This window comes from Urocitellus parryii, chromosome X, assembly GCF_045843805.1.
Source record: "Urocitellus parryii isolate mUroPar1 chromosome X, mUroPar1.hap1, whole genome shotgun sequence".
Lineage (NCBI taxonomy): Eukaryota > Metazoa > Chordata > Mammalia > Rodentia > Sciuridae > Urocitellus > Urocitellus parryii.
In genome coordinates this window covers 122,278,844-122,292,494 of record NC_135547.1, presented here as the reverse complement: position 1 = coordinate 122,292,494, position 13,651 = coordinate 122,278,844, and the positions used below count along the sequence as shown (strand labels likewise).

General features: G+C 33.5%; 1 protein-coding gene across 5 annotated transcripts in view; it reads left to right on the top strand.

The window, feature by feature from the left end:
* The first annotated feature begins 2,118 nt into the window (after nucleotides 1-2,118).
* Glra2 (glycine receptor alpha 2) overlaps nucleotides 2,119-13,651 on the top strand; it is a 185,595-nt gene continuing 174,062 nt past the window's right edge. For 3 of the 5 annotated variants that reach the window (XM_077793937.1, XM_077793936.1, XM_077793935.1), the window contains exon 1: nucleotides 4,377-4,449. In XM_077793937.1, coding sequence (XP_077650063.1) covers nucleotides 4,401-4,449 — 49 coding nt within the window. In that variant the 5' untranslated portion in view covers nucleotides 4,377-4,400. Of the gene's footprint in view, nucleotides 2,187-4,315; nucleotides 4,450-13,651 lie in introns of those variants that run through there. The other 2 variants (XM_077793933.1, XM_077793934.1) reach the window with 1 other exon arrangement.

Sequence of the window (13,651 nt, the reverse complement as noted above, 5' to 3'; positions counted from 1 at the left end):
AGTTAAGAAACACATCCAAAGAACTGATTTTGTATGTAAGCAGAATGCTTGGGCTGCTGCACTTCATCTAAAAAGAGGTTCCAATATTCTGTCTTGGTGACATAGAAATCTGGTGAAAGGGCATACACACCTTTGTTATTCAAAGTGTGACCTGTGAACCTGCAGCATCAACTTGAGCTAAAAACTTGTAAGAAATACAGAACTCAGGTCCCAAGGCAGATCTATTGTATCAGAATTTGCATTTCAATAGGATCTTCAGGTGATTTATATTAACATTAAAAGGTGAAAATAACTTGCATTTTCCCTCAGAATTTACTTTTTAGAAACATAGAATTATTTGTTACTCTGCTAGGATGTTATAAATTGATCCAAGGACAAGTTAGTCATTTATGGACTAAAAAGTAATTATATTATTTTGTTTTAAAATTAAGTCTTCTGGTGGAAGGCCAGAGTGACTAAGGTGACAAAAATTTAAGTTCCTCACCCAACTCATGGTAGGACATTCATTTTTCTTTCCCCCTTTCCAAAAGCTCAGTTGAATTATCTATCCTTCCTCTTGTACTTAATTATAAAATTTGTAAATTTAATTTGTAGTAGCAAGGTTAACTCTTGTGCTTTCCTACAGGATTTACAAACTTTTGTTACTTTCAGTCTCTAGCATAGAAGAAAACCTACACTTCATTACATGACCTCCTTCCTGGTGATTAACATCTGGAATGGACAGATGAAACTAAAGCCCCCCAGTCAGAGTCTCTCTCTCTCTCTCTCTCTCTCTCTCTCTCTCTCTCTCTCTCTCTCTCTCTCTCTCTCCTCCGTTTCTAACATGGAGCACTGTTCTAACCTTTAACCAGGGGCAGGAAAAGATTGCTACTGCCCCCTGCTGGCCCATTGTCTTTTTTTCCCTTTCTCTACAAATCTGACTTAAGAGGATGTCCAAAGATTTTGAGCCACTGAAGAAAGCCCAGTGGAAGGGGCTTTCCCTAGTAAAGAGGTAGATCCTTTGAGAACAGGCGGCTAAAATGAAATGAAAACATTCAAGAGGCGAGGAAAGCATAAAGGACTTCTAAATTAAATTACCGACTTTATGAACCTTTTTCTTTCTCGGGCTTCTCTACACCAAGGTAATATCCCCTTCTCTTCAGCACAGGGCTTCACTTTTGCCTCTGGTTCCCACTGATAATAAGTGAACTACCCACACCCTTATTATAATTTCAGTACTCCAAATCCTGTTCTGTTTCCCTAATTTTCTTCCCCTTGTCTAAACCTTATTTCCTTCTCTTTTCTGCTTCAAACTCCCGTCCCGCCCACCCACAGGCAGACTAGCATTTTCAGGAAGCTCAGACCCCAGCCTTTCTCACCCTCTCCGTCTCCCCTGACCTCTGCTCTCTCCTTATCATAATCTCGCTCACTTCAGCACCCCCTTACTGAATGGCCAGTCACTCTTTGCCTTTGAACAGCAGGCACGTCCCCACATGAATGCCTCTCCCCGACCCCCGCCCCAAGCTACTGAAAAAGGAAACATGCGCACTTCAGAGCTAGGAGCTGTCCGAGTGCTGAAATTTATAGGCTGGGTAAGATCACGTCTCCGTCTTTTTCTGTAGCCCTCATTCCAGCACAGGATCTCAGCAATTTCTCCCTCTTCCCCGCAAACACTCCAGCGCGCAGAGTCCTTTCTTCTTCCTCATTTACAACTTCTTTTTAAAAGAGAACATTTTCTAGAGGAAAGGGCTTTGCTAAATAGAAAGGATATAAAACAAAAGCCACAGCAACCGGACTTCCAGCATGGCATTGTCACCAGCCCCCTTTGCATGGTGATGCGATTAAGGTAGCAGCATTTTTATTATTCAGGAAAAGCAGCTGGGGGATTCATCAGTTCTGAGGCTTTGTCTTTCCTGGGCTAACTGATGGTCCTGAGCCTCGGTTTGACCTGACCATGATGCCCAGGACTGGCACTTTTTGTTTTTTCTCAGAAAACTGTACAAACCCAAATTTCTTTTTGATTTTCAAAGAAACTAGATTCCTGCTAGATTTTGAATCTGGACAATAAATAGATACTTTGTCCTAGCTTCTTTCTGGAATCATTTCGGGATATTTTCCACAAGCATCACAGAAACAGGAATGAACCGGCAGCTAGTGAACATTTTGACAGCCTTGTTTGCATTTTTCTTAGAGACAAACCACTTCAGGTAGGTGAAACGACTTTGCATGCTGATATTTTCCACATGAAACTGTTTGAAAGAGAAAGTGTCATGCAATTATCTATTTTTCTTGTTCCCTGGATCATATTATTTTAATTTTATAGAAGAGAGTTAGATTTCTTTTGTTCATTTAAAAAGCTTAATTATGGTGGGAAGGTGGTAAATTTTCACAAAAGCAAGTTTTATGTTGCATAGCTGCACTCTGCATTTCAACACACATTTCCACAGCCAATGTGATATTAAGATAGTCTGATGAGTTGCATGTCCTTTACATTTCTATATAAGGTTGAGATTTTTGCTTTCAAATTCTTTTGGAAGTCATTTAAAGGGATTACTGGGTGCAGTGTTTTTCATATGGTGGAGTGATTGAATTAATTTGTCAGAAACATGCTCATTTTATATAAAAATATATGAGAACCCTAATTCTCAGCCAACTTGGGACTTCTATTATATTTCTTCAACTTGAAGCATACTCTGAGAACTGCAATTCAGGAATTTTCTTGAAACATAAAATATCTCTTTTTACCACAATTCTACCATTTAGTCTATTTGAAAATTGATTGCCTACCAAAATTTAATTAATATGACATCTTTGTACTTATGTCTGCATGACGAGTGGAGTGTGCATAGTTAAAATAAGTGAGAAATTATTATTTGCATGCTTTCATTTTCTACCTAATTTACTAGTTGTCAAATCAATTGCTATCTCAAAATATTAATTTTATTGCCAGTAAATGAAATAGCCATTTAGTGGCAGAGTCTAAGATAAGAGATAGGAGATACTCTTATAATAAAGTGTAGAACTCTACCTTTAATTTTCACCAAATTTTATGGTATTTTTTCACAGAACCAAGAGAAATTGAACACATAGAAATAATGCTATGAATACTGGGAAAACCCACTATGTTCCTTTCAGGTTCACACCTTCTACTATGATTAAGAAAGATTGTAGGCTGGGTTTTATTAGAATCATCATCATCATCATCATCATCATCATCATTTTCATCACTACCACCACCATCATAATCAAATAATACTTGATTAATCAGATGAATCTGCATATGGGAATGTGAGTATTTCTGGATGATTATATCAATTTCAACTCCTACCAAATGCTTATATCATCTTTGCATTTAAATTCAATGCCTCTTCTTTGAAAAACTGGCAAGAATGTGGTATTTTCTTAGTGTTAGAATTAATAAGATTGTTCAACTATTGAAAACAAAGCTTTTACAATACATACTTTAGTGAAGAAATAAACATATTCAGTCAACCACTATGTATTTTGAAAGAATTTATTACAAATAAAATATGCTCTTCTTATAAGCTCTTTATTACTTTTGACATGGACATGAAAATCTGAGAGATTTTCCATTCAACTTTTAGTGCTTTTGATACTGAAAAAGACAAAATGACTTAGAAGTATTTCTTCATTAATGCTTTATTAGAGATTTGAAAATTTAAGTGTTCATATATAAATAACAACTGATAAATTAATGGAAGTAACAAACATAATCATTGTTGACCTATGTTTAAATGAAGTTAAAATTCCAAATGAAGTTTCTCTTTTAGATATCACATTGGAAAATACTAATAACTAATAATTGAAATAGAATCTAGCATGTGAGAAAATAAGCAATATGATAATTAATTGCAGGGTTTAGTGTGTTCATCCTATCTTACATTTCTTATGAAAGGTAGAGGATTTATATTTAGGGCTGCAATGATGGAACAAATTTTTAAAAGCATGGGAAAATGATTCAAGCCATCACATGAATTTCAAAAATTATCATTTTCAATTCTCTGGTAATTCTACAAATAAATAGTTTTACCTAAATGTCCATAGTATCTACAACCTGAATCTATGTACATTGTCATCTGAAGCATATTATGATTAAAGTTTGAAAACTTGGGAGGTATGGATTTATGCTTCTCATCATGTAAAGTTAACTTTAGACCATATACAAGCTCAGAAGTTAACCAAAGAGTTTATATTTTTCTATTTTGTTCTTACTAATGTATGAAATATCTTCACCAAAATGTGATACAAACATTCTATATTAGTTCTCAGCAGCTGAGAATGAAATTGTTTCTAAAAGAGTTAATGATGTGTTTAGGGCGGCTTTCTGCAAAGACCATGACTCCAGGTCTGGAAAACAACCTTCGCAGACCCTATCTCCTTCAGATTTCTTGGACAAATTAATGGGCAGGACATCGGGATATGATGCAAGAATCAGGCCAAATTTTAAAGGTATGTTCCACTTAAACTCATGTTAAAGCTTTGAGAAACGCTAGGTATTTGAATAGTTTACTTAGGAAAAAAAATTTCAGGCTTTTTTATTGCAAAACAGAAGCAACAAGTATGGTATTCATTTTATTTTAGCATTTTAAAAATCACTCAGTGATTTAAATATCTTAAATTTTATTTGTCACTTGCCATGCTTATAAACTTTCCTTGTTTGTGCTTCATTCCAAAAATAACACTAATGGCAGAGATTATTGCCACAGTCTCTATTTTGTCTTAAGTGGGAATGTGGCTGGAAGTGAATACAAGAAGAAATGATTGACTTGACTTGTATAAACATCTACCAGGATGCATGACAAATTCAATGGTTACACCAAAATATATCGTTTTGGTTTTAAATATCAAATCAAAGTGAAGTTTAAATATCAGATAAAATATGACATTTTATACACTTTCAAGCCTTTCTAAAGTTTTAGGCTTTGTTAGAAGAGGCTCTAATACATCAGAAATTTTTGATTCCCACTTGTTTAAACATTTTAATTGCTTATTTGAAATTATTTATTCAGAAATAACAAACATTATAGAATTGCAAATGCATATGTAAAAGATGGTAGATAATTTCTTTGTTTAATTAGAAGCAAATGGAAGTTTTCTGTTTTTGTTCTACATTACAAAAAAGTACTTAATAGTTTGTAGATACTGTTTTATCCATTTGGTTTATTTTTACTCTCAATAAAAAATGTACTAAGAACAAATTATTAATAAAAATTATTGTGATGCTTTGTTTTTAAATACATATTTTAAATGGCAGTTGTCATTTAGTTGAATTTAGCATAATGTATTATGAAGTATTTATAATATTTTATAAAAGTATAAACCTACAATATTTTAAATGTTGTGCAGTAATTCATGCATCACTTTGATTTGCATATTAACAACTTAATTCCATTGCTTTCCTTGAGTTTTGATTGATTTTCATTATTGGAAAATATAAGCATGAAAACTAAATTATAAATTCCTTTCTTTTTTAAGTGCTACACGTCTAAACATATCCAGTTTTGGGCACATTTCATAAAGATATGCCAGAATTTTGGCAAAACAAGCACTTTTGATTTTAGAGATTTCCAAGAAACAAAGATGAACTAAGTTTAGAGATCAATTTTCCTGAAAAAAAATCTTCCAGTTCATCCCATTTCCTATAACTTTGTGGTCACTGTTTTAGAAGTCAGTATTTGGAATAAAATCATATGAATAACAAGCCAAGAATCAGCTTTCAGTGGGATTGCTCATTCACACATTTATTCAATACCTTTTGAGTCTGAACTAATGGCTGGGTACTTTGGAAAACTGAAATATGAAACAGGTTCGTGTGCTCAAAAAATTTCAGGGTGTGGCAAGAGAAGATGTTACATGAATACTATAGTATTACATAGAAATAGTTAAGTACTCTCAGGAAGTATACATAAAATACTATGGAGAAATGGAGAGATAATTTCTTATTAAGCTATTCATGTAAAACATCACAGATAAGGTCTAGAGACAGCAAACTGTTCAAGTTTATGAGCATTTTTGTTTGATAGCAGTTATTACTCATTGCTCTCAAGAAATAATTTTTCAAAAGTGCAAAGGATAATAAAACAAATACCTATGTTGCCATTGCTACTTTACATGGCCACAGAATGAGCCATTATTCCTAGTTTTTTTTCCTAACTATTCTGGGGATGTCACCATTTGGAAATAACATTTATCATGGTTCTAAAGGATACATGAACAAGAAGAAGGTCAAGTTTAGCAAAGCATGACCACATTTTTGCAATCTATCTACTACATGAAGGCCTAAGTATAGGATATTTTAATGATGATAAAAGAAAAATGAAATGGATATCACTTAAGATTCTAAAATTAATGAACTTCACTGACTTTTATCTCCCTGTCCCTTTAACTCTCCACTTCAATGAGCACTGCTATTCCTTCATAAACTTTATTTATATAGCCTTCATTCTGGGGAGTTTGATTTTCCAATGTAAAAGATTTCTCATTATTTTAGAGTAAAATGAATTTCTTTGCTTGGTGTTCCCATAGAACTTTATATGTCTAATAAGGTTATTTTACATATTTAAGTTTGATAGATTCACTCTACACTATATTTGAGAGGACAGGGAGGCTCCTTATTTATATATACATGCATATGGGATATTGTGGTGTAAGGGAAAGAAGTCATCTTTTTCTCCAGAATGAGGAAATAAGGACCAAAAAAGAGTGAAATGCAGATCAGTTATGAAGATTAATGCTTCCAATTAGTTGTAGTAGAAGTTGAGGGTGAGAAATTTGGCAGTAGTCTTACAGGTGAACAAAAATGATCTTAGCTAAACTGAAGAGAAAGATATAAAAGTCAGAGTTAATAGGGAATTTGAAGCAGAGGCTTGTAAAATCACTATCATGCTTATCATAATTATTTAGCAATGTATAAATGACAAATTTTGTATAGTAGGCAGAAAAGAAGAATGATTAGTATATGTAATTGCATCTAGAATAGTGGTAGTCTCCCTATAAATGTCCCAAAGCAAATTGGATATGATAATAATAAACATGATAATGACAATGTTTACAACAACAGTGATTAATAAGTAGACATAAAGGCAAAATTTGACCATAAGAATAAAAGCAAGAGCCAAATATTGACTGTTGAGGTAAAGAGAATGAATATTCTAGAAGTCTTATTAAATATTAGCATGTTTGTTTTCCTTGTTGCCAGCCCTTGGCAAGACAGAAATAAATGTATATGCATAAATTTTTATTGAAAATAATTTTTCTGCATACTTTCAAGTCAGTAAAATATTGTGTGTCTACTCTATATCCTTGATGGGCTCTGAAAGATGTCATAATGGGCATATATACATGAAAGAAGATGGATGTAAGCTAGAAAAAGAAACCAGAAATGATTCAGACTTATGCTCTGTAATTGAGAGACATTCTTAGAAACTATAGGAAAAAAAAATAGCTTTTTTTTTGATGAGCTGAAACACAAGTGTATAAACAAAGTCATGAGTCAGAGTTGTCGACTGGATTCCATCTATAAGGGCCATAGAGACATGGATTGAATCTTATCAAAATATAAATTTTCACAATTCCCAGTTCAGATAAAAATGCAGCAATGCCTGCTCACAATTACCCAGTCAAAACACATAGTAAATGTTGATTCTACATCAACAGAGAAGCCCCTTTCCCCTCTTTGGTGATTTGTCTGGTTTTAGTTGATTTATCATGGTGTTATTCCACCATCCTATCAGATATTCCTTTGTCAGTATTATTGTATCTTGAAAATGTCACTTGAAACATTAAGTTTTTAATTGAAATGCTCAAAGCTGGGAAAATTCATTAGCTCTGTCTCTTTCTTTTTGAAACAAAGCTTTATCTATTTTAATGAAATTTTCCTTGAAAATAAAATTAACTTAGATTTATATTCTGCATTTCATCCCAATGTGAATAAATATGTTTCTCTATGGTATTGTTTTTGGCTTAGGACCTAGAATAGATAATACCAGGAGATAATTATTCACTCCACGTCTTTGAGCATGCCATGCAAACTAATTTTTCCACATCTAGAGACCTAAGTCTGAAAGTATGATATATGGCATTAAAATCTACATTTGCATGTAAAATGGTTTACAGCATATTAGGATACATTATTATAAATTACCTTGCAAGGTACATATAGAATGCTTATATATATATATATGCAATTTTTAATGAGTTAGTATCTCAAGAAGTTTTTCAGGCATAAGTAGAACTAGTTTCTCTTCCATGAAACCAGAGGTTTTCAGGTTTTGCCCACTGGCAATTCTTTTTTTCTGTAGCTAAGTGGTGCTTAAGTTCAAATGTGAATATCAACCCCTGTAGCTGGTGCTTGAGCACATGTCTAGCAGGGACACTTGGGAAGGAGGCTTCTCTTATAATAATGCAGCCCCAGAGTGACCATTTATTTAATCATTCTGGGGGACATGGGTGTAAGACATTACCAAAGATCCTAAGAAAGAGAAATGGACAAGTGGAAGCTAAGAGGAAAATGGAAAAAACTAAACATGTGGGGAGATCTCATGAAAATCAAAGGGAGATCAGCAGAATAGAGTAGATGAAAGGAACCAAGGGAACAGAAAAGTAGAGGGAAAGGGGAAATACTGGAGAATGATATTGGCCAAATTTTATTGTTATATTGTGTGTAGGTATGAATATGTAACAAAAAAATGCCATGATTATGTACAACTACAATGCATTAACAAAATAAGGAAAATTCTACTTTTTTTTTTAGATTACTATTTTTTTTATTGTTGGTCGTTCAAAACATTACATAGTTCTTAATACATCATATTTCACAATTTGATTCAAGTGGGTTATGAACTCCCAATTATACCCCGTATACAGATTGCTGCCTTCAAGTCTAATGCTTCAGATACTCATTCTATTCCTCTTTCTTTTTTAAAAGTAGAATTTTCAGACAATCTGAATTAAAATTAAAATTAAATTAAAATTCTACTTTTAAAAAAGAAAGAGGAATAGAATGAGTATCTGAAGCATTAGACTTGAAGGCAGAATATAGTAGAAAGTCCTCAGGCACCTGAAAGGGTGAAGCAATGGTCATGTTGAGATTTTTCGTTTTATTAGAACCTGAAGAAAACAATTGGCTCAATTATAAATCACCTTGATCAACATTTTGCCTTCTTCATAGGGGAATTCCTATTCTGTATCTCCCTTAATTAACCAACAGGTTTGAGATAAATTGCCCCTTAACTACTGAGATGGGAAAAAAACAATGAAACAAAACCAATGTTGAAACAGAGTCACTGTTAGGAAGTATAAAGCAAAAGGAGTTTTCAGATGTTTATAAATGTCAAGCCTGAGAGATTTGTCTATTGTGAAAATTTTAAAGCTTATAAATATAGCATATGAGTTTTATCTTTTGATTATGATAATAACATCCATTTCAACAGGCCTAGAACTAAGCCTAATTGCAAGAGTCAACATTTACGTTAGGGAAAAATTGTTCTTCACTGAATACTGATAGCTATCAGTGGGGTTGTTTTTTGAAGAAACTAGAAGAGAGAAAAGAAAGGAGGAAATAAAATTTCATGACTGAAAGAAGAATGGATTTGTTTTAGGATACATTATTATAAATTACCTTGCAAAGTACATATAGAATGCTTATATATCTGCTTTCCAAAGTACATATAATATGGAGAAATATGCATGCATAGTATGTTTATATATATATACACTATGTTTATACATGCATTAGATTAACTATGAAAGATACACATTGGTGACCTCTGAGAAATGGAAATGGATGCAGGGGATAAGGATAGGAAGAAAATGTACTTCTCTCTGCATGTTCCTTGAACTTGGATTATCACATATATTTTCAATTCAAAAAAAGAATTAGCTGCAAAGTACTTAACAGAGAGGCAGGGTCAAGGAATCCTCTCTTGGGTAGCAGTACACACCATTGCAGATTAATGTGTCACTTAAAGCACAATAACATGCACATGGCTCTCCAAATACCCCAAATTTGAAATTTGTTTGAAATTCCCTACCCAATATACTTCCCAAACTAGCTTGCTACCATCATGGCTACAATAACAATGCTGTTGTTTCTGTCCTCGCATTGAAGTTTTATCTCATAGTAAAACCATATGACAGAATGGCAATAAGCCTAATCAGTCACTGTCTCCATAACTTTTTTTTGCATAGCCCATTTATAACACATCTATTACCTAACATCTCCCAAAGTTCTCTTCATTCCAGGGAGCTTGATTTTCTGATGTAAAATATTCCCCATTATTTCTAGTCTGAAATTAAGGAAGAATATGTGGACTCTAGGCATTCTAGAACAAGATGATAGGAGATAAAAATGGTGGAAAATGTTACTAAAAGGAAACACTGAGAGAAACAAAGGAAAATTTATATATGACAATTTTGTCCAAGAATGTTATGATGAAGATTTTTGAACATCCCAAATCCTCTGGCTGTTACAATTTATTTTAGCTTTCCATGTGCCACATAAATACCAATCAATATATTTGAAGATATGAGGCCCCAACCACAGGTCCACAAGATATTTGTTAGGGATTGGAGGTAGCATCAAGAAGAAAGTATCCAAAAAATTCTATTGAACTCTGGCAAAACATATTCCAATAGTTTTGTCATTATTTTCCATTTCATGGTGACAGGGTGCTACAGTAAAAATAACCCTAGACTTAGATACAAAAGACTCATATTCATGTCCTCATTTAGTCACTTTTGAGAGAAGGTGTCTTCACAATCTATCCATGCCTCAAATTTTCTTCTGCTTTTTCCTGTCTCATATGGGTTGTTCTGAGGATCAAATGAGATCATGCATATGAATGTTTCTTTTATGATTATTATAAATAGTGTGAATAATTATTAACACTCTACCATTTTTCTTTTATAAATAACATGATGTATTGCTTAAGCTTATCATTCATTGTGATTGGGTCCTTATATTTGTTTGATTTTTTTTAAATGGAAAGAAATGAATTAGAAAATTCTCACATCTTCTATTCCTAACAGAGTAGCCATAATGTAGATTCCCTATGTCTTAGTTGGTTTTCTTTTTTTTTATTTTTATTTTTTTTGGTTTTCTTTTTATTAGTTCAGTGAGTAATTTTTCAACTCAACAAGGTAATTCATATTCCAAAATATGAAAAAATAATGATTCATTGTGGGAAGAAATTATATTTCTCTGTTCAAATTCCATCCTGGATTAATTGCTTGGATTAATTTAAAAATTAAGCCATGTAAAAGGCACAGAATAAATTTCACTTGTCCATAGAAAAGGGAAACCCTAAATTTAACTGAAGATAATATAATTTTCATTTTTATATATCTTTTTGTCCAGTTACCATAGTTAGAATGTTTATTAAACAAAATTAATGAATTAGCTTCCTATTTTAGAATAAGTATTTTAAAGAGAATATTTGATCTTTATGATGTGGCAGGTTAGCAACATCCAAAATGGAAGTCTATAATCTTTGAGAAAGTATTACATCATTCATTGGTTGATTCTGGGTAAAACTATAAGCTTTAATTTTCATTATTGAAAGAGACTAAACATTTTATCCTGAGTTCAATAGAGCCTGTTGTTCCTTCTTATCCTGAAGAAAAATCCAGTTCATTTTGCTGATAATCTGAGACATCATTTTAAAAAAGATAATGGCATCAATATCAGGGTATCCTTGAACTTAGTCATTGGACAATATAATGTGTTCAGTTGGAGCAACTACGTTTAGAATGAGAAAAGATAGTCATTGGTTTGTTCTCAATGGTAATGAATATTTTTTCTTGGTGTGTTGAATCAGGCAATATTTGGAATAGGATCTTAAAAATACTTATGGATCTGGAGGTGTTGGCACATGCCTGAAATCTTACAGCTTGGGAGGCTGAGGCAGGAGGATCTCAAGTTCAAAGTCAGTCTCAGCAACTTAGCAACTCAGTGAGATCTGTATCTAAATAAAATACAAAAAGGCCTGGGGATGTGTCTCAGTGGTTGAGTGCCCCTGAGTTCAATCCCCAGTACAAAAATAATACTTATGAAAACATATCTGATCAAGCCTCAAAAATATCTTTGGAAGCATTGTGAGATCCTCTTGGAGTTAATACCCAAGAGGCTGCCCTAACCAGGGCGTGCTGCATTTGGTCATTGCCTTCCTCCCTGAGATGGCTACTTTGAACACTAGTGACCAATTAAGTCAGTTTCTGTCATGTGAAAGCCTCTAAAGGAAGAATAAAAACAGGGCTGGGGATGTGGCTCAAGCAGTAGCACGCTTGCCTGGTATGCGTGCAGCCCGGGTTCGATCCTCAGCACCACATACCAACAAAGATGTTGTGTCCGCCGAGAACTAAAAAATAAATATTAAAAATTCTCATTCTCTCTCTCTCTCTCTCTCTCTCTCTCTCTCCCTCCTCTCTCACTCTCTCTTTAAAAAAAAGAATAAAAACAAAAAGCAATAGTTCTCTAAGTGATATACTAAAGTATGAAGGACATTTAAGAACAAAGTCACTAGATTACCTTCTTGGAGTCTAGTCTGTCTATTCAAGAGATAGTCATAAAGCAAATATAAGAAAGCAGCTGGATCCTACTCATATCCTGGCTAATGTACCCACCAATCAATTATGAACATAAATATACCAAATGGTGGCTCTGTTTTATAAACACATTCATTCAAAAGAACAAAACACATCTTTAAATAAAAATGTGGAAATTACATAAGTAATTATCTTGTATGTGACTGGACAACTTTTATTTTCTAATTCTTTTTTTTTCTGATGGGAATGACATATTTTCTTGAGGGGGGAAAAGTCACTTTTGACTATGCACTGTGAAAGCAATAGATTAAATCTGTCAAGTGAGCTACATGTGTGTACAAAAAGTTTCATGGAAAGGTTTTATATCATTATATTTGAGACTACACACACAGTTCATTTTTCATTCCTTCAATAAATATTGAGTAGTTATTATGTGCCAAGGAACATATTAGGTGCTATGTATACAGTGCTAAACAGAAATTGAAGTTTTTATATGTCAGTTTTCACTACTACTATCTCACTTCAATAAATACTACAATATAATTTGCTGAATCATCCATTATCTTTGCAGGAATAAGATGGCACACTCCAACTGGGTGTGAGAGGTTTTAGGAAAACCAACTGCCAAAGGTAGAGTATTCTGTGACTATAAATAGATCTGAAGAAGCAAGGAAGGGAATAGTTACCAGAACCTACCAAATGCAGCTCAATAGAGAAGCCACTCAATGGGAACTGGGAAGCAATGTGGTCAATCTGTGTTGTCCTAGCAGGGAGAAAGCCAGGGAATAAATATTGTCACCTTGCTTTCCTCCTGCTTTGCATTCTCTTATGGGAACCTTTTATTGACTAAATTCACCTAGGGATCATGGAGTAAGAAAGGCCATTGATACAAATCCTGATGAAAACACAAGAGTGTCTCTTGGGTGAGGAATGCAAGATAACCAGCAAAAATATCAACTTATCAACAAATTCACCTCTCAATCTTTGGGTGGTTAAGGAGGCATTTCTAAAATCAGTGAGACATTTAGTGAGCCTTCCTTTATTAGTCTGAGAAAAAAGGGAAGTAAGAAAGAGTAATTACTGCAATAGATAAATGCTACCTCCAAAA